The 21,279-nt window shown below is 38.5% G+C and overlaps 2 protein-coding genes across 3 annotated transcripts; one reads left to right on the top strand and one right to left on the bottom strand.

The window, feature by feature from the left end:
• Nucleotides 1-1,375: 1,375 nt before the first annotated feature.
• Nucleotides 1,376-4,628, bottom strand: LOC117293759 (carbohydrate sulfotransferase 11-like). The gene is made up of 3 exons (XM_033776190.1): nucleotides 4,326-4,628; nucleotides 3,556-3,827; nucleotides 1,376-3,171 (listed from the first exon to the last, which is right to left on the bottom strand). Exons 1-3 carry the CDS (start codon nucleotides 4,480-4,482, stop codon nucleotides 2,101-2,103), a joined length of 1,500 nt encoding a protein of 499 aa, XP_033632081.1. The 5' UTR covers nucleotides 4,483-4,628; the 3' UTR covers nucleotides 1,376-2,100.
• Nucleotides 4,629-5,573: 945 nt separating this feature from the next.
• On the top strand, nucleotides 5,574-20,836 carry LOC117293666 (sodium-dependent proline transporter-like). Of its 2 annotated transcripts, none has more exons than XM_033776059.1 (15): nucleotides 5,574-5,765; nucleotides 11,758-11,808; nucleotides 12,024-12,320; nucleotides 12,858-12,989; nucleotides 13,455-13,743; nucleotides 14,429-14,561; nucleotides 14,988-15,122; nucleotides 15,950-16,053; nucleotides 16,445-16,569; nucleotides 17,254-17,366; nucleotides 17,985-18,119; nucleotides 18,484-18,583; nucleotides 18,687-18,814; nucleotides 19,272-19,448; nucleotides 20,053-20,836. In XM_033776059.1, exons 2-15 carry the CDS (start codon nucleotides 11,793-11,795, stop codon nucleotides 20,566-20,568), a joined length of 2,400 nt encoding a protein of 799 aa, XP_033631950.1. In that variant the 5' UTR covers nucleotides 5,574-5,765; nucleotides 11,758-11,792; the 3' UTR covers nucleotides 20,569-20,836. The 2 variants fall into 2 exon arrangements, with proteins under 2 accessions (XP_033631950.1, XP_033631951.1); XM_033776060.1 differs by lacking the exon at nucleotides 5,574-5,765 and adding an exon at nucleotides 10,700-10,900.
• Nucleotides 20,837-21,279: the final 443 nt, after the last annotated feature.

Raw genomic sequence — 21,279 nt, 5'->3', positions numbered from 1 at the left:
CACTTGTAGAAGAATTTCTCGCCTTTGAAAGACATTGGTTCAGTCGACCTCCAATGAGAAAGCGTGTCAAGTGAACACGTGATACAACTAACTATCGAAGCATGCTCTGTAAGACACCAACAACAAGCTGAAGTTCTGGCTACTTATTGCACCTTCTGCGACCGACGATTTACTCAAAATATCACATGAGAGAAAACCCCTAAGGATTGCTGATTGATGTGACCAGGTAAGTTGTGGTATTAACTTGTGTTTTGTGTGCATTTTTCACTTGAAATTATTACAACTGTTTGTACACCACAATGTATTGCATCTAATTCGTGAAAACAAAAGTTGACCCCAATTTCTCGCAATGGCTTTGGGAATCTAAGCCTAAAAACGTACAATTCGGTGCTTTTCGAGAGAAGGTTGCAATATACGGTTTGCCCGAGTGTGTTCTGATTTTTACATTATTAATGGATGGGAGTGCAATTTTGTAAACAAAATCAATGACAAATTCCATGCCGTCTCACTTAAAGTGCGCCCTCTGGCATATTATTCGTCATGGAAAAATATAAATACAGATGAGTTAATACGACTTTGACCAAGACTAGTGAGCTTTTGTGTGGCAGTTTGTTTACGTGATTGTAAGGGTTAATGATTGGGCCTAAAAATTAATTGGTAATGAGAATTAACGAGAATTCATTGTAAAAAAAAAAGGAAAAGAAAATACATATGATATATATGATTATAATACAACCATTTTGTCCTAGGTGGTTGTTGCCAAACTCCAAGAAATCAAATACATTATTTTGTTCGAGTTTTGTAATTAATAACATCCCGGAATTATAATTATTTCCTTATCACGAATATCAATGAGAACATAATGTTCTATATCCCCTGTATTTCACGGTATTCTGAACAGACACATGTTACATAGATTGAAATAATTAATTTTAGAATGATGATGACACTAATATAACCCTTTTCCAGGCTTGCAACATGTGTCTTTCCCTCAAAACTATTTATAAACATAAAAACTTACTTGGTTTAAGAGCAATGGGGAGCTGTTAGCCAATTTAGTAAAAAAAAATATTATAGATTTGTTATTTCATGCATATGTTGGGATACATCAAGTGAGAACTCTGGTCTTTGACAACTTACCAAAGGTGTCCAGCGCCTTTAAATAACAATGTATAGTCCTTGCATTATTCATAGACAATTCATGAGTGACCTATTAATCTGTCTACACATTGGAACGCACATTTGAAGAATTATAGCATTAACATCATTAAATATTAGCATGGGGTATAGAAGGCACATTTGAACATTTAACCGTATACTGTAGACGAGAGGGAAGGGGGGGGGGTGCACAACATACAACTGTTTTCTCAGTGTCTTTTTATAACTTTTATTTTCAAAATACTGGAAAAGCCCAATCTCAAATTAAATAAATTATTTGAAAGTGACGTGAAACAACGTCATGTTTGACAGTGACAAACAAACAGTCTCTTCTGTTTTATTCATTTTTATTTCAAAATAAATTAATAAATCTCATCCCAATTAATGTACTATTTCAAAGAGACTGTGGCGTGAAAACAACGTCAAATTTGAAAGTGACAGAAACAACAAGCTAATGATTTCACTAACTATTACAAAGGAATGGTGCTAGTTTTTTAAACTTGCTTTAAACAAATACTGTTTAGACCTAAGTCTTTCATAAAGGTAACGGTTGAACTTATATATTGCGATTGTTAAGGTGCTATCATTCTAACGGTTAACCTTCCTTAAACATGTACATGTATAGGCAAATGCATACTCATAGACGCTGAGCCGATGTCCGTTTGAGAGACATTGGATGTTGCAAGCTTGGCAGTGCCTTCACAACAAAATCACTTCTGTCATAGTTTGACAAAATTATTAAGTTTCAACATTGGATGTGATTTGACAATGTACGGTACATGAAGCTGCGTCAAGGTACCAGACATAACTCAAATTAAATGATTTTGTTTTGTTTCTTGTTTTGTCTGTTTCCCATTTTGTTGTTCCCCATTTGTCTGTTCCGACCTTGTGGCTAACTTAAATGGCACTTGAACACATATCTTGCATGTAGTACATCAAACCTCAGACATTTATTCCGTTGGGTACACTGTATCCAAATAAACTAAAATCGATGGCGTATCGTTTACGAAGCTGCTGGATTTCGGCAGAAGTCAACTGAGAGAAATAACGGAGCATCCTCTCGGAGCTCCCGGTGGGGTTGGTGGAGGCAGGGTACTCTTGGTTCAATCGTGCCAATTCGATGATTACATTTGCGTCTTCGATCAGTGTACTATAGTTTCCTATTATGTCATACTGTATCATGCAAGGGTGACACTCGCTGTACATCTCCGCCCAGTGCGGTTCAAGAACTCGATTCCTAGGGTCACTGACGAACCGGACAAACTGCTGAAAAGTCACAAACAAAGTCCCGTCTTTCATCTTTCGTGGGTTCCTCCTATCCGCCGCGTCACCATATCTCATGATTTTGGGACCTATCTCTCTCCTGAACTTCGTACTGCTCGGGTAGTCCATTTCAAACTTATCAATGTAAGCCGAGACGATTCGCTCAAAAGGATGCCGTGCGAACATGAATGTTTGGTATTCCTTCAGCATGCGTTTTGCTTCGGTGATGGGATATGAGCTTAAGAGACGCATGTGCTTATCCGTTTGCGTATGGGCCGTTCTTTGTTCGATCTCTTTGGCAGAGGGGTAAAGCCCTTTGGCAACGAGGAATATCCGCTTCCAGTTGGTGCACCCAACCTTTGGGATGTAGCAGTAGATTAGCTTTTGTTTATCAAGGACTAAGAGGTGGGAGAGAGAGTGAAGAGATACTGGGTTCAGGTTGAAGTTTACAGAAGGACTTGACTGTACGTTTCTCAGGTCGGAGCAAGTCTCCTGAACACGACGTTGTCGGTTGGTTTGCTCACGCCACCAACGGCAGGATTTATTACAAGATGTTGTGGCAAAATGGTCGACCACAAGGGAGCGAGTGCTGTTCATTTGAACTGTTGGTCTCACTGTTTGTGTTTGTGGTTCTTGATAATGTTGCATCGCAGGTAAATAAAGACGGGGTGTTTGAAGTATGGAGGAAGGAAATGTTAGAAGTGACTTAAAAACACGTGTGGCTGATTCACTCTGCTCTTCTTCTGGTTCCTGAAAAGAAGAAGAAAACAAAAGGGGAAAAGTCACAAAATGCCACAGATTAAACTTCCAGAGAGACAGTGTCCATGTATATCACATTGACCTCCACGCATCCTCTCCACTGGAGGCTCATGTATTTAGTAAATAAAATATTTTTTAATAACATACAAAATGATTATGTGCATTTATTGATTCGATTCTTGGAACAAAGTATTAAACATTAATTGTGGAAAACAAAGACATAACAGCAAGCCTTGATTTAAAATAATTCAAACTACCAAAAATCGAACAACAACAAATGTAAATCTCGATTATTAAAAAAAGGAAATGTTTCCCCCACCGGAATTCTATCCAAAATGATATTCCCCCATACAAGTTTTATTGTGTGCAACTCACTTGATATGATGACGATCTAATTTGGGCTTCAGCTGGGGCCATCTTGTATACACTCATACTCTGCTGATGATGTTGAGCAGTGTCACTTTTGTTCATCCACCAGTCTTCGTCCGATTCATCTAACAAATTCCGGACCCGTGAACCTGTCCCCGTCTGCGTGAGCTTATGTACGGCATGGTTGATCCTTTTCTGCGTCCGTTCTTCGGATATGTTGTGCTGCTTCTTGGTAGTTTTGTGGGATTGTTCACCTCCGTTGAATGACGAATGAATATCTATAGAGACCAAACGAAGATAATTCGTACTGTACTGTTATCACATTAATCGTAGCCTTTAATCAAACATGACCTTTGAACACACTTAAACATTAATAAAAACATAGTTGAATTCGTATTGATCTATCAGGTCATGAATTTATTGAATTACATTTTTAAATAATTATCAATAGTCATTGTTTCTTATTCAATTTGATAACAATTACAGCACGATCAGGAAGTTGTGGCATTTTGAGCTGTTCATGTAGGCCTACTGAATTTACTGTAGAGTTATTCCGCTACAAGCTGAAACAAATATGTCCATATCCTGCTACCACTTTTTTTTAAACTCATGTCATAATGAAAATCTCATTTGAATAATTATTTGTTTCAAAATGAAAACAGTGATGGCAGGATATGGAAATTGTTCTCAAGCAGAAACACTTGATGGATAACTACATGTATTACTAAATATACATCCGTGCTAGACACTTGTTATTATGTCTTCTTGGCACTTACCCAATTCATAAGCCCCAGATGACGAACCGTAGCCGCCATTGTATAGCACCACCATACCCGCTACCGTAATAGCCAACAAGATAAAACCCTTGAAAAGGTTAGAGTACGAACAGTGTTTAGAGATAAACCCTACTCTTGGCATTCGTGCTACTGCCATTCCAATACCTTGAAGATTTGATCTCAGGGAACATGTTGTTTACGGTGGCATTTTCATGTTGTGTTGTTCGCTGAAGCTGAACTAGCAAAGGTGTGCTGAAACGTAAACGCCGCCTCAGCACTAGCAGCACTCGGTAAGTCTATGGTCTGGTACATGTACTTCATGCTGAGTACACAGTACACTATGCAGCTACATAAAAAAGTATCCATGCTATCCTTTCTCTGCGAGCTGTCTTAGAGCTGTAATACATGTGTGTATAGGTCAAAGAGCATGGCTCAGTTTCCTGAACTGAGCAATGACATTTTAGACTTTACCTAGTCCTTCATGTGCCAGTTCATTAAAACAAAACATTGCGTTTGCGTTTAGTTATCAGCATATGTTGTCTATCTGTCGGATTGAGTTTGTTTGTTGTCTTTGTTGGAATTGGTTATCTTATCCTTATACCATCTTTTACAATACGCGAACGTCGTAGACGCAGTAGTACCCATTGCTAAGTGTTTTTGTTTGTTTGCATTTTAACCATCTTCGGTATAAAATAAAAACTTTAATTATCTGTCGGATTGAGTTTGTTTGTTGTCTTTGTTGGAATTGGTTATCTTATCCTTATACCATCTTTTACAATACGCGAACGTCGTAGACGCAGTAGTACCCAAGTGATTTTGTTTGTTTGCATTTTAACCATCTTCGGTATAAAATAAAAATTTTAATTGCATAACTTGTACTTTGAAGCTCAGCAAATTTTGAGATGGGGATGATGATAAACTCTTCAAGTTGCTTTTAACGCCATTGCCTCTCAAGGGTTTAAATTTCTTTGTAAATAAAATTTGATAAGGAAATCATGTCTGTACGCAAAGTTGTCTTGTTTCCAGGGAGAGATCGAGAGTCGGACAGCTGCGAGAGGGAAAGGTTGGGGACGCCCCAACCATGGAGAGGGGATTTGCGAACCAAAGTGCAAGGAACCCAACCCGCGGGTAGCACCCAGAATATTTGTACCTCTGGAGCGTTTTTGGAACCGTTGAAGCCTGCACGGCACCCAACAAAGGGTGAGTTATAGCTTATAGCACGGTCGTAGAGTCGCTACCATTGTATTCCTCTTCGCTCCAGTGGAGATTTCACCAAGGTCAGGCGAAGGGAGCTGGCTCTAGCTGTCGTCGAATAGTGTGTACACAAACAGCTTGGACTGGTACACAGTAGATAGACTGGTGCAGCATGTACTTTCCCCATCCAATAATAACTGATTTGTGAATGCTTACTTCTTCACGTCAAAGTCTTCCACATTTTGGGTAAGTTCATTTGATTTTGTGATTGCATATTGCTGGTCCTTGCTCTATGATCTTAGTGTATTGAGACATATGTTCAAACGAAACTTGGGAGTATGGGCGCTGTATTTACGGTTGCACTGCGAGCACTGGTAGTGGGATGAAAGTCTATTGATTGAAAATGCAAGGTGAAATCATTTATTTGCAATGATTACGCCGTAATGTACAATACACAACAAAACACCAGTTGTGACCAGCTCCATGTTGTGACCACCGCCCATAATGGCGGATGGGTGTGTTGAAAAAGTAACTGAAAATGTTTTATTATTGGATAAAATTGTTCTAAATTTCTGCTCTTCCTTCCTCCATGACCAATTGATAAATATTGGCAAATTCACTTGTCATCTGCTTAAAAAAATATATAAAAATAACTGTGTGGAATATTGAAACTAACTTCATCCTCCCTCACTATCAATATTTATGAAGAAAGTTAGTCTTCCTCATTTGTTTTTACCTTAAGGTTGAATGCAACTAGGGATTTCTGGTGTCACTGTCAGGTCACTTGGTATCCTTACCACTTCGTACCCTGAACATTTCGTAACTTTTGCAAGGTACGGTATGAAGTGACTTTGTACATGTACACGTCTTGAATAATCAAAGTTGGCGTTTGAACATTTCCTCCTGAGTAACCTCGTCCACGTTCATAAACAAATTGTATACACGCTAGAAATATTTTTTCTTCGTTCAATTTGAATTTAGTTACTCAGAACTCGGAATATTAACACATGCACAGGAACATGTACATGTATATACAGCGTGTTTACACTCCTTTTGCACTTATGCGTTTTTGTAAATAAACGCGTAGCATGTTTTGTTTTGTTAATGAATTAACCAACTCGTTGTTTGTATATGTAAACAATTCACAGAGTGATACCATTCTAGCCGTTGCATTTCAGCAACCGTCCCTCTCCTCAGGTAATTACCAGCGTCCAATTAAAACCTGTCTCCCATTCAAACGTTGACAGATAAATTATTAACGCTGTTACAGCAATATAATAAGGAGCGTTGTATCTCGTTAATTATGAGATGAGATATTGGCGATGCATCATACGGCTAAAGGTTCAGCCCCCTGTTATTGCCTTACGCATGACCGACACATTGGAATTCAGTGCATTCCTTGTGTGGATTTACGATCAGACTTGAAATTACCATGGGGGCCATCGATGAAGCATTTAGATTCTCAGGCTGTGACGTACACCTGCCGAGGTCTCTTTTTAATTGCAGGACTGAAAATATCCCAAATCATCACAAACTTTTACTACTGTATGATTATTGTCCGTAGGAGCCCATACAAAAAAGTTCAACGCTAAATTAAACATTGTCAACGTATCTTGGTGAAAGGTGGCTAGCGTGTTAAAAATGACCTGAAAATATAGGTTATTGAACTTGTCGAATTTTCTCCCCCAAACTTTCAATTTGTTTTCCCGTTTAGGGTGTATAAATAAATGCCAACTCTAGAAGTCTTCAATATGTGAAACGATGGGCGGACGTAGATTAACAATAGGGTGCCAATTATTGGAAGTTACCACAAACCCCGGTTTCCTGGGAGTATTTTTTACTGTCACTGCTTCCAACAAACCTTGGAGTTCAAACTTTGCGTGTCTTTCAACCTAGCCTGCAATGTGTGTTGTGTTTTCTCCATCACGATGCGATCAAAATACCTATACTTTGTATACAGTGAACATTCTCAAGGAGGGACCGCCGTTGAAAAGCTATGGTGATGTAAATAATTTGGGGAAATATTACACGCGAGGTCGTGTAGAAACAGCAGGTTGTGGGAAACAATGTCAGAGGTGAACATCGTCGTTTATTTTAGGCAAAGGGGTTGCGCATGCGTCAGTCCCACTCTGCGCATGTAAACGCTCTCAAACTTAAAAGCAGCACGTTGATTGGTGGGCCATGGTTCAAATATGTGTTCAGCCTCCAATGCTTTACATGCAGGGTATATTTTGTCAAGGGTGCCGTCAATTATTGTAACCCAATAAATAACAAACCTGTGAAAATTTCGGCTCAATCATCGAAGTTGCAAGAAAATAATAAAAGAAGAAAAACCTTGTGTTTTCAAATGCACGAGCAGAATGGCTGATCCATTCAGGCCTAGTTGAAGCTTATTTCAAACTCAAATGTTCGGGTGAACAACCTATGTCAATCTCTAAAACTATTTCAAAAAGTGTCGTTTGCTCGTTTGATCTTGTTCGTTTATCATCATATCACATCAGGAATATAGGTAAGATTCGCAAGTACTTGGATAAAAGTGCCACTGAAAAGGTCATTCACGCATTTGTTACTTCTCGTCTTGACAACGGCAATGCTCTTCTATACAGTCTACCTAACAACCAGATTTCCCGACTTCAACGGCTCCAAAATACTGCTGCCCGCATTGTGACACTGTCTAGAAAATCCTGTTCTATCACCCCCATTCTGAAACAACTACACTGGCTCCCTATCTCTCAACGAATCATCTTCAAGCTGATGCTCATTGTCCACAAAGCTCTAAATGGCAAGGCTCCCCACTATATTTCTGAACTGCTTCAAGTTTACACTCCATCAAGGAATCTTCGATCAAGTTCCATGCTTCTCCTCATTGAACCCAAGTCTCGACACTCATGGGGTGACAGGTTTTTTTCTTCAGCCGCGCCACGCATCTGGAACTCTCTACCACTTAATCTTCGATCTTGTGTTTGTACCGCAAAATTCAAGTCTCTTCTCAAAACTTATCTTATGTCACAGGTTTTCAATGACTAATTTTGTTGTGTCTGTTTTTCTTTGTGTTTTGTTTTTGTTTTTGTTTTGGTTTTACTGCGCCTTGAACACCCAGCAGGGTGGATATGTGCGCATTACAAGTCTTATTATTATTATTATTATTATTATTATCTTTAAAAGTCACACACAAAACGCATGGCTAATACATGTATCTCGCGTTTGATGTGTCAATTTCACAGACACAGAGAGACTTTTCTAAATTCAATGAAATAGTCGTTCAATTCTTAAAATAATATTTATGTTGTTTTTTAATTAAATGCCTAGTAAATCCTTAGTTTAATTTTTGGTATGTATTTTGAATGTGTTATGGCCTATGTGTTTCATTTTGCCGTTGGATATTTCGGCACTACTGCCGGCACCATCTTTATAGCGTCATTTTTCGGCAAATGTCTGTGACGCCTTTTCGGCACATTGTTTTAACCAGTAAGTTTTTCGGAAATTTGTTTTAAATGTACATTAAATGCCATTGTCTGCGTGCTTCGATTTGATCATTTACGACCTGATAGTTCGTGAATTGATTAGACTGACCAAATTATGGAAAACTGGTCTTTTCTTCATGAACAGAGGTAATTAACAACCGCCAATGGTAGAAATTGTCTCAAATTGTCCTGAAAAATTGTACTTTTAGCATACGTAATATTTTGAACTATGGCAAAAAAAAAAAAAAAATAATAATATTTCTCATTTACTAAACGAAAATGTAAGCCCTTAAAGTATTGGTGTCTCTGTTAAATCAGGTTTGAGTTTGTAGGAAAAAACAGTCTACGTCCTACACCACGTTAACATTTCTGTTTTCAAGAACGACTCCCACTCTACGGCCCAACCCCCCGCTCCGCAACACCAATAATGTTGTTTACACCATTCAGTGTAATATTTGTTCTGGCCTTTAGATTTGACCTCTGTCTAGTTGTAGGCATACAGTGATTGCGGGGCTACTGCAGTCTACCGTGTGACTTGAAGGCAAGGCCTTGGTCTGTGTTTGAGGTTTAATGACGCATGGACACAAATGAAGTCATATTTCAGCTATACACATAATAAATTGGAAGCTTCATAAATCTTTGCACAGGAGTGTATATACAAAGTCCCTGTTCTATGAACATACCTTGACCTTGGATGATACACTCAAACTTATGAAGAATATTTATGTACTAACTAAAGATCATGGAGTATGATTTGGTAACAAAGCGGGATAGCTTCTCAATAGGAAACATTAGCTGTTTAATTGGTGTAATAATAATATCTTTGATCAAAGACAGGGAAATAAACACAGGCGTAGTTTCCTTGTAAATCGTCCATCCCTGCCAAGTCACATGCATTTCAAGTTGACTTGGCTTACCCTGGTCGTCGATGACCCCTTTACTTGTACTCTTGAACTGAGTGACCTCAGTGTATCCGTATCGTGAGAAACTTTCCCCTAATACCAGGCACTTTGGCTCACACACCCATGATGTTGGAACTTGGATTGCTTAGTGAAAGTCTATTCAACATTACATAGTGATTGAATAGATCTTTATGTGATCTTGTACCCCATACCCGGGCCCCATGTGATTGTGAACCTTGGAATTTGAGATTTCAAAAATAAATTCCTTGGGTTTAAACTTCTAGTCTAGAAGTGAAGGACATAATATGACCTCAGGGGATTGAGACCGAATTGGAATAAAAACCTGATGCCCCTGGGAGTGCATAGACAGCGTTGTGCATCCATGCAATGTCAAACTAATGAGAATCATGTGGTGTTGTGGAATAAGGCAATATTGTGTTCATTGTCGAATAATGATGAAATTTTGAGCTGTTTGGTTATCAGTCACTCTTAAAATTATTGGCAAAACAAACTTACTTGGTAAGATGCAGCAGTTTTCAATTATGAAGCATTTTGAGAACCTTCACTGCGAAGTAATGTGGTCATCGATTAATTTGTAAGTTTTTACATCCCCCCTCCTTAAAAAAAAAAAAAAAAAAAACAACATTTAATATGGATATACATGTGTTGTGCAGAACAACAATTTCGTCTCGAAATGAAGCATTGACTAACTTAAGATTCATGATTTCAGGTCGTACTACGAGGATTGTGAGTTGTCGGTACATCAGATGACCCAAGTCCCCTTAATTGATGCCAAACTGCCCTCCCCATTGAACTTATATTAAACCTTTCCTTAAAAGTCTACTATCACCAAATGACATTTCTAAACTCGGAGGAGGCGCACGCGGAGTGACGACCCCATGTCATCTTCACGTAGCTACTTCATAAACCCCAACGAGAGAAACTTGAGCAAATGATGCTGGCACTGGCAGTAATCTGTTTAGTAACCCATGGTTGACCTGGCCTTAGCTCAGTGGTATGTAAATAACATCACGTTGCGTACAACACCAGGTGCTGTTATCAACAGAGCGGCCAGAGCCCAGTATATAAAACACATCTATTATATCTCGTTCAACGAAATAAATCTCATGTTTATCGAGTGATCCTTAAATTACTTATGCGAGACAGGTGTGTGCAAAGACCCATCGGTATGCAAATGCTGAAGAATTATAGACTTTAGTTTTATTCCACTTTTTGTTGTTAGAGAGCGGACTGGGTGCAGTCTAATTTATCGCTGGATTGTTGAATTGGTTCTGTATAAAATTAATATCATATAGACTCAAGATCCATGAATATTGTGAGTACTTCGGGAAGAATGTTATTAGTGTCTCCATGTGTATACAATACACAGGCCCCTACTTAATGTGAATGACCGCCATCAAGTTTTTTGGAAAATATTGGTCGTTGTATACCCACGCAAAACAAAAGTGTTCTACATTGAACTTGTAACGTAGCACCATCCGCCCTTGAATGTTTTTTAGAGCACTTTTGATAATGTTAAAATGTGTTATACAGGACCGGAGTGGTTATTTAGGGCTGACAAAATAGTCGCTGACATGTTGTGTGTGATCAACCATATGAAATAACAAACCCAATTTCGGCTGAATCCGTTGTGTGAGTCTGGGGGAAAAAACAATGAACAACTAAAACAATTTTAATCTTGTTAAACACATTGTTACTTAATTTTGGCTTGCAAGCAACCGAAATCAGCTGTTGCGTTTATAGGTTTTCAGATCCAGCTTTACAATGTGTATTATTTGATAAAATGTGATTGGCCCGTGTGAGGTTATCAATTTACTCTGTTCAATAACTTTATTCTCTTTTTCGAAACAGTTTACGTTGGGAATAGATCGAGATTCAGAGTCACAATGAATGGAACGAAAGGTATACCGTCTTCGCCTCTTTTCAAATAAAAAAGTATTGAGCTATATATGGACCATACTTATACATGATGCAATTTACATACGTACTTCGTATACATTATTTTAATATTTAAAAAGTCTGCAATTCGAGAAAGACTATTCCAACTTCTTCGATGTCTAGTTACCAAATTCAAAATACTTTTTAGTAACTATTTCTGTTTCTTAATTTGATTCAAGGAGTTGAGCCGAACAACAGAGGCGTCACAGACGGCAGCCGGTTCGTCTACGAGGATCCAGAACCAGTGACACCAGCCCCAGATAATGGAGCCGGTAACCCCGTGCCCGCGAGCAGGCCTTCCCCGGATGCCTTCATGCCGCGTCCCACTCGCCCTTTCCCCATCTCGAGCCGAGACGAGAACCCCAAACGTGGAAACTGGTGGAACAAGATTGAGTTTATCTTTGCATGTATTGCTGTGTGTAACGCCCACAGCACGTTTTCGGTATTGCCCTACCTGGTGTATGCCAACGGAGGGGGTAATTGATTTTGAACGTTCTGTTTAGTAAGACATAGTAGCCTTGTTTTTTATAGAATAATGATATCGCCATTGTCTCTTTACTGGAGACTTGCTTCTAAGCTCAAAATTGATGCAGCATAAAAGTGAACTCACTTCATTCACAAACAACATGATATTGAAATCTCCTGCAGCAGGGAGTAGATGATCGTTTGGGTTAAGATCGTTGTCTTATATTGATAATTAATGTCGGAATCATTCCGCTGCAGCTTTCTCAGCTCCTCTGTAGCATACAGTGGTACTGCTGTCGGAACAGCTAGTAATAATAATAACTAGTAATGACAATAACTAGACAATCTGGTGTTTGTGCTTTGGACGAACACGAAGCTGTTCCGGTCTTATCGTATGATGGACCTTAACCCTATAAAACATAACACAGACCCTCAACTTGACTCTACCCAGCAACTTCTCAAATTTGAAATACTATCAAAGCCAGCTGTGAAAAATGAGAGGGTAAAAAACAGCAGTCATTAATCTTTGTGTAATCTCTTTTTTATAGGCATCTTCCTGGCCGTGGTCAGCATTCTATCAATCCTGCTGATGTTTCCATATTTCATGTTGGAAATGGCACTTGGTCAGTTCTCCAGTTCCGGGTTCATCTCGGTTTGGAACTTTGCGCCGTTGTTCAAAGGTTTGTAGAAGTTTCCCCAAACACTCGGTTCTTAATCAAGACAAGCACAAAGGGTCCACAAAAAATGCACATAATCAATGAAAAGTCATATACAACTGTATACAGACACTACACTACCACTTTTTATTTTGAGGAACCTTTTCAGAATACAGTGATTTATTATTCTATATTTTTTATAACCTCTTATTGTATATTTGCTCTTACTCTTTGATGTTCGAATATAATTTTATACTGTTACTTAAATGCAATTCAGCCTTTTGGCTGCAAAGTTTGGTTTAAAAAAAAACCAATATTAATAATTTATGATGTAGCTACTGAAAATTCAATGATTGTAATATTATAGTTTTCACTTCCACCACACCATAGTTTATTTTCTCTTTGAAATAAATAAATAAATGATACAGTTGTTGCATTTACACAATCCCATGACGTTTGTATATTTTCTTTCTCCTTTATGATAACCAGGACTTGGCTTGGTAGCAACCCTCTACCTCGTTCTCTATAACGCACTTTCCAACGTGCTGTCATCCTTTTATCTTCTGTATGGTTTCTACACCGTCTCGTCAGAGACTCTGCCGTGGGTAGACTGTTCCAATGATTGGAATACTGTTCACTGTTTTGATGGTTCCAGCGCGATGACATCGCCAGGGGTCGTTCAACAGAATGTTTCCTTGCAGAACCAAGGGTTTTCCTACCGGTCTGATTTTTACGTTGATTACACAGCGCAGATCAGCCCTGCGAACGAGTTTGCCAGGTAAACTAATCTTCTACAAGGGACCCTGTACGGAATCAATCAATCTTTAACATTTGTTTTTCTTTATCTCGTCGGAATCGGAATCCGGAGAATGCTGAACCCAGTTAGATCTCAGTACTGATGAAGTTGCTGTGTGTTTCCCATTGCGTCTCTGCTCAACTGTCAGAAAACGTAGTACCCAGTTACATCACTTTATAAAGGGAGGTACATTCAAAATGTGACGTCATCATTACGGGGGTCGTTGTCAGTCTGCTGTGGACGCCCTCTATTTCTGCTGTTGACATACCTGTATGGCTCAATAACTAAATGTACTTAATGTAAATCTTGCCTTTAATACTGGATACTATTGGTTATTTCTCAAAACTCTTAGCTAAGCAGGTTACTTGGTAACGATCAATGGAGAGTTGTTGATGGCATAAAACATTGTGAGAAACGGCTCCCTCTGAAGTAACGTCGACCTCCGAATTTTATTCTGAGGTCTCGACTTCAAGCATCTGAACACACACAACTTCGTGTGACAAGTGTTTTTTTTTTGCAACTTCGACAACCAAATGAATTCAAATTTTCACAGGTTTGTTATTTTATGCATATGTTGAGATACACCAAGTGAAAAGACTGGTCTATGACAACGTGTGTGATAATGTTAAACTCCAATATTCAATCTTTGTCTGGTTTTGTTTTGCAGTTACCTTATTATTAACGAACAGGATGACTTGACAAACATCGGTGGGTTGAAACCAAATTTAGTGTTCAGTCTTCTTTCTACTTGGGGATTGGTTCTGTTCTTGACATGTCTTGGAGCGAAGCTGACCGGGAAGGTAAGTGAACAGAAAAGCTTCAAGGGAATTTGTTTTTTTTTGAGAGTGAAGCTAACATGTTTTTTAAAATTGTAATACATAACTTTACAGCGAAACAGTAAACTATATCACGACACAGGACAGCAGTGGTCCTCATACAGTGAAAACAACTGGTTTATGATTATTTATTTATTAATTGTATTTCTTATTTAAGCCCTTCAAGTGTGCGTTCATGTACTGTGCAATCAAAATAAGAATTTACTTTTATAAAAAATATTGTTTAACCATTTCCTCGCTATAGACGATATTTCAGCTCTTACTTTTTCTTCTAGTGTTAATTCTGGTGGTATCTTGGTAGAGGTACCGGTATACATGTGTATAATACTGCTTTTTGATCACCAATTGTTGCTGAATGATGAAACTATCTTGATTACCATTTTGTTACAGGTTGCCTTGGTTCTCTTGCCCATCACTATCATCCTAACTTTCGCTCTTCTCATACGCGGAGCCACCCTAGCTGGTGCCTATGAAGGCCTCCGATTTTATTTTTTTGTTGACCTCCGGCGTGTTTGGTCATTCGAGGTGTGTTAAAATATTTTGTGTTTCCAATGTTCGTAAAATATCGGTTTTGTAAGTCGTTTTCCTAAAATTTTAGGAAATTTAGATGTTCCGTTATTTAATTTAATTAAATATTACCTATTTTGTATAAACATTTGCTCTTTTACGCCATGCCATTAATAAAGATGCAAGAAGTTGTTTCCAAGATGCAATTGTTTTGGAGTGACAAAATTATCGATACCCAAACCAAGGGAATCCTTTTCCAAAATAGCTCAGGAGTATACAAATCTATGACCATGTCTTTTAGGAGCTTTTGTGAGCCTTTTTATGCATGGTTGTCTTGTTAAATCACCGACCTTCCTGAATTATATTCATTACCACAATCTTTTAGCAAAAACAAGAAATAAATATATACAACAAACCTTCTTAAAGGCAGTGGACACTATTGGTAATTGTCAAAGACTAGTCTTCACAGTTGGTATATCTCAACATAATTTATGCATAAAATAACAAACTTGTGAAAATTTGAGCTCAATCGGTCATCGAACTTGCGAGATAATAATGAAAGAAAAAATACCCTTGTCACACGAAGTTGTGTGCGTTTAGATAGTTGATTTCGAGACCTCAAGTTCTAAACTTGAGGTCTCGAAATCAAATTCGTGGAAAATTACTTCTTTCTCGAAAACTATGGCACTTCAGAGGGAGCCATTTCTCACAATGTTTTATACCATCAACCTCTCCCCATTACTCGTCACCAAGAAAGGTTTTACGCTAATAATTATTTTGAGTAATTACCAATAGTGTCCACTGCCTTTAAACACAATCATTTCTTTTTTAAACTGTCCCCCCAGTTCTGGAGGAATGCGATGAGCTGTGTACTCAGCATAGGATTTCTTGGAACAGGTGTGTTCTCGTCACTTGCTAGCTACAACAAGTTCCACAACAACTTCTGCCTGTGAGTTCAGTGGTTTTTCAAGTATATTTTAAACATAAAAAATTATAACTGCGGGCTCTTATAGAGCGCACAGGTCCGTCAGGCATGTCACTCATGGCACTGCACAAGCAAAATAGAAATATTTTTTTTAAAAAGAGAGTACAATATATCTATACAACATTGACATTATATAATTATTGACTAACTTAGGTAGAAACAGTTAAAACAGTTCAATGAAAAAATAAACGTGTATATTGCATTTTAAGCTGGACGATAGAGGATTTCGTGCCCTGGATCTGTAGGATTTGTGTCTTATTTAATTTTCCACATGTAAGTTACCTACTTGCAAGTTACTCACTTGCTGAAAGTTATATCTTGATTTGTTGATGTGTTTTTCCTTTTCTCTATGCAGTGATGCCTTCCTTGTGGTGTTGGCAGTGATTATCATCAACATCGTCCGTGTGCTGACGGTGGCTACTTTAGTTGGTGGCCATTCCCACGTAGCGAATCTTGATGTTGGATCCATTGCTGGAGCAGGTACTTATTAGAAATAACTTTATAGAAGATGAATAAATGTTTCAGTTATGACGATACTTCTGTTGTCGTCTTTTTTCTTGAAGACAAACAAATATTTGCCGAAACGTCATGATTAACATCGACACCAGTTTGTTTTCACAGATACCAGACCCCTATTCTGTTTTATCTTTTCGTCACAAACCATGAAATATGTAACCCAAATTATAATAAGATCATTTTTAAAGAAGGAATAATCACTAAAATACATTAAATGAATGCCATCTGAATAAGGGTTCTCATGAGCCTGGACAATTAGCATAACATTGCCTTCCCATAGGACGATGGGTTCCTGTTTAGATTATCCTACAAGCATGTCCCAATAAGTGTTCATTTTCCAGGTCGTAACCAAGATCTGTTACGGCGAAACTGTTATTGGCAACAGCCGGGAAAATGTACCACAAGCAAAACTGACAACAATGTCGCGGTGATTTTGAAGCAACACTGTACACAACTCACAAGCTTCAATAATTGTTTTAAACTGTACTCCGTTTCCTAAGATGTCCTGCGATATATTTTTAAGATGGCACTTATTCAAAAGAAGCTGTGAAGAAGCTGTGGATTATTTGTTTTAATTATCCTACTATTTTTTTAGCAGATATTGAATTTGATTGATCTGGTGCTTTGACCATGTGCTTTATTCTGCAGGTGTGGACTTCTTGATCATAGGCATGCCACAAGTCCTTTCAACTGTACCGACTGCCACTGCCTGGTCATGTGTCTACTTTGCCACACTCTTCATCACAACTATAAGCTCATCCGTATGTTATTGCTTTTATTCCATTCAAGAGTCTTACTTTTTGCATAGCAGTTAAATTGGTTCTCGTTAAGATCAGTCTTTGAGAGAAATATTAAATCTTTGGTTTCACAAAACACCAAGATTTATAATGAAAGAGCGATGAGTTGTTAGTGTTGGATAGTGATTTGTATTGTGACATCACACTTTGCTTAGCAGATTGATTCGCACAGAAATGTACTATACCGGATTGGAAGAGCCTTTATACAAAATAGGCATAGGCAAGGTTCCTGTGTTGTGTGAACTGGTGTTATAAATGAAAAAACAAAGGTGAACATTTCGGTTTAATCCGTTGTCTTTACTTGGTTGTAGCAACCGAAATCAGCTGGTGCATTTTCAGATTTTCATTCCATTTGTTTTTCTCCTCGAATAAGACTTCATTTCAATTGGAAATATTTTCTAAGTGTTAAAATTTGGGCACTGAATCAACCCTTAGTGTCAGCCGGGGCTGGCATACTCCAAAGATGGCTAGAAACAAATTGCACACGAACCCTTACTACGTCGTCAGACACCGTGTTTATTCAAATTATAATTGCAGACTTTGATATGCGTGTAATATTGAAAGTACAATCTGATGTTGCAGGTGTTTGTTGTTCAATCTTTACTGACGACGTTTCTTGATGTGTTTCATCTACCGCACTCCTGGATATTCCTCTTACCAACGAGTGGTATCATCTGCGTGCTCAGCTTCTTGATTTCTCTCCCAATGGTAACAGAGGTGAGACAAACTCAAATAAACAAATGAAGGGTACATGTTCATAATAATAATAATTGAGCGCACAAACCCAGCCGAAATATGGAAATGATAGATTTTGTTATCCCTTGCTGCTAAAGCCAAGCGGCAAAGAGGAGTGCATAGAATTGTTTATCTCTTGAAACTTTTAGTCCGAATTTGAATGTCAATTGTTGTTTTCACTCAAGATGATATGTTTTAGAAATCTCGAGACTAATAGTAGATGTACCGGCAGTCTGCAGTCGATCAATGATTCGTAAATCTTGAAAAGAACCATCACATAAAGGCGTAGTTATTTTTCTAGCTAATAATGACTATTGGTTTTTGCTTCTGTTGGCTTGTTTTGCAGAGTGGCTATGCCGTGATAAGGGCAATCGATACTCATATGGTAGTTTGGGCTGCTCCTTTCGTTGCCATTTTGTTGCCGCTCGCTGCAATCTGGATTTATGGTAAGATACCCCAGGGCCTAGATCAGCTAATTTCTGTCTGTTTTCCAACATTATATGTTTGTAAAGGTGAGACAGTGACATGATTCAACTTATTCGCTTTCAGGCACGATTCCTAAATGGGACATTTTGAGACTGCCACGAGAGATGCAGATAATGGTTAATTTCTTCCCAAAGTTGTTGCAAGTGATCTTCCTTCCTTTCTGGGCCGTCATCATCCCTTTAGCCATGGTGGTAAGATGTACTTGTTGTCTTAATTGGGGCCAAAACTCAAAGAGCTACTAATAAGAAACGAATTGTTTTTTTTTAGAAAGCACAACTTATGTTGTCAACAAGGATAAGGAGTAAACAAAATATCATTCCACATTCCACAAAACTAATTGTCCTATTTGACTGGTTTCCTGACAAGTTTTTCAGAACAACTTTAAAGCTCAGTGGCACTCGGTCGTGCACTCCACCGATGGTTGTTGTGATGCATTAAACCAAATATTGACTGGGTACATAGCATGAATTAAAACTTCTTGAGATTGAAAGCAGTATGAGCTTTTATCTCAGGTTTCATGGGATTGTTGTTAAATTACTTAAACAGCTCTGAACCGAACCGCTTACCTGCAATGCTTGTATATTACGTGAAACCTCTGTATTATCATGACGTGACCTAATAAATATCAAACTGTTTTCTTTTCTGCAGTTATATTTCTGTTATAGCTTCATTGTGTCGATGCTCTATTTGGAACAAGTGAGTAACCCATTTTGGATGGGTTACATCATGTTGGCTATTGGCATCGTCCCTCTATTTATGATACCAATAATTGTTGGCATCTACCAATTGGTCAAACAGCGAAGGAGTTATACCTACTTAACGAATGTGAGTATAGCCTGCAAGATTGACTGATATACAGTACACGGCCAATGCTTCATTGAGATAATTACACACAATGTCTAGTTTTCTTTGTTTTATTCCTTTCCCCTTTTCATTTCCTTTTTGATTTTCGTTTAAATATTATTTTGTCTTGATCGGGAGAAAATGAGCGATTCATAATCTTTACCTTTCGTATAAATCAAAATCAGTTACGATCCTTTCTAGCTGCACAGATTCGATTCTAATGAAAGCTTCAATTTCTTCTCACCCAGCATACACTCTCGATTTGTTGAGATGTAAAACAAAGAGTAATTCCAACTTACTGCTTATGTACTGCATCTCTTTGAAAATCATTGCCTGGTGGATGGTTCCCCCATCCAGCTCTTCGAGTTATGTTCATATTTAATCATTTTCTTCTTGTAGCCCCTTACCTAGAGTGGCTTTTAACCTTGTTTGAGGCGAACTTGCATAAACAAATACTTTAGCAATGTCATAGCATCAGAGAAAATGCGAGCCAGGAGCAGGGAGCCACATCATGTCACAACTTGCAGTTGACACGTTTATTGAGTAAATATATCTCTAATGCATTCTCTTTCTCATTTGTGCACAGTTATTTTGGAAGGCTGTAAGATCCTCCCCTGAATGGGGTCCGGCCGTCGAGGTTCACCGGCAGCAAGCAGGCTACTCCAACACCGACACCAACCCCCATCTGCTCAACTGTGATATTCACTATAACCCTGCAACAACGTCCCCAACAATCTACGTGCCACCTCCACAGGGTGCCGTGGTGTACCCACATCCCCCGTCGCATAGTCCACCTCCACCGGCCTACAACGGGTACTCCGAGCTTCGGTCTGCTAGTCCCGATTCCACCAAGAACATCTCGCCTGCTCCTAGCTCCGTTGGGTCCCCCGGTCTGCCCTCGACGTACCCGACCCCTCTGGCGGGGTCTCAGGTCCCTCCAGCCTCCCCAGCCACTGTTTCAGCCACGGACACTATGGGTTCCAATCGTTTGTACCCATCAGCACATTTGGATTACACAACAGGCGCTGAGACTGATCTCGGTCTGTCTGAACAGGAAGATTCACCTTTCATCAATACGTCCTCACACGAAACAACTCTTTGAGATGTTTAAAAAGACCGTGAACATTTTTCTCCAGTTTAAATTAATGCACCAGCTCCTATTCAAACTAGTTTTTTAGTTTAACATAATGGATGAGTCAAACGCAATGTAACTTCACTGTATACACGTGTGCTCCTCTACGAAGCCGTTTTGATAGCAAACCTGGATAACTACTGAAAATTGGCAGCACTTTGATTTGTATACTGTCTACACCAAAAGTCCCAGTAGTTTAATATAACATGACATAACATTGTTGGTTGTTAGTTTAAAACAGGACACTACGGTTATTGAAATGATATTTGTCCACATGGTCATCAAACTCTGTTCTTGAGATTAGACGCCTTCCAAATTATTGGTAGTTTAATTGCTGACATAGACATTACTTTTGTAAATAATGATTGTAAACTTCACAAGAGGTGGAGCTATCATTGTCAAAAGTTGTTTTTTGCATGTATGTAAAAACTGCCAATTTAAAGGTCGGTGGTGAGAATCCCAACAAGGGCAACTAGCAGTCTCCATGTAGCTGATTCAATATTGTAATATATTGCAAAATAGGTTTAAAAAATCATAGATTTTAATTCATAATCACCATATCGTAGATGCAGCGCAAATTTAAATTCATAACAAAACATGACACGCCATTGTTTATAATCTGGTGTGCATTTTTAAATAGCGTACTACTCTACTTGCCAATTTTTGCGCAGTTAATTTTTA

Source organism: Asterias rubens, chromosome 8 (assembly GCF_902459465.1).
Source record: "Asterias rubens chromosome 8, eAstRub1.3, whole genome shotgun sequence".
NCBI classification, from domain to species: Eukaryota; Metazoa; Echinodermata; class Asteroidea; order Forcipulatida; family Asteriidae; genus Asterias; species Asterias rubens.
The sequence above is the reverse complement of the archived record's forward strand: the minus strand, read 5'-3'. Positions and strand labels throughout refer to the sequence as shown.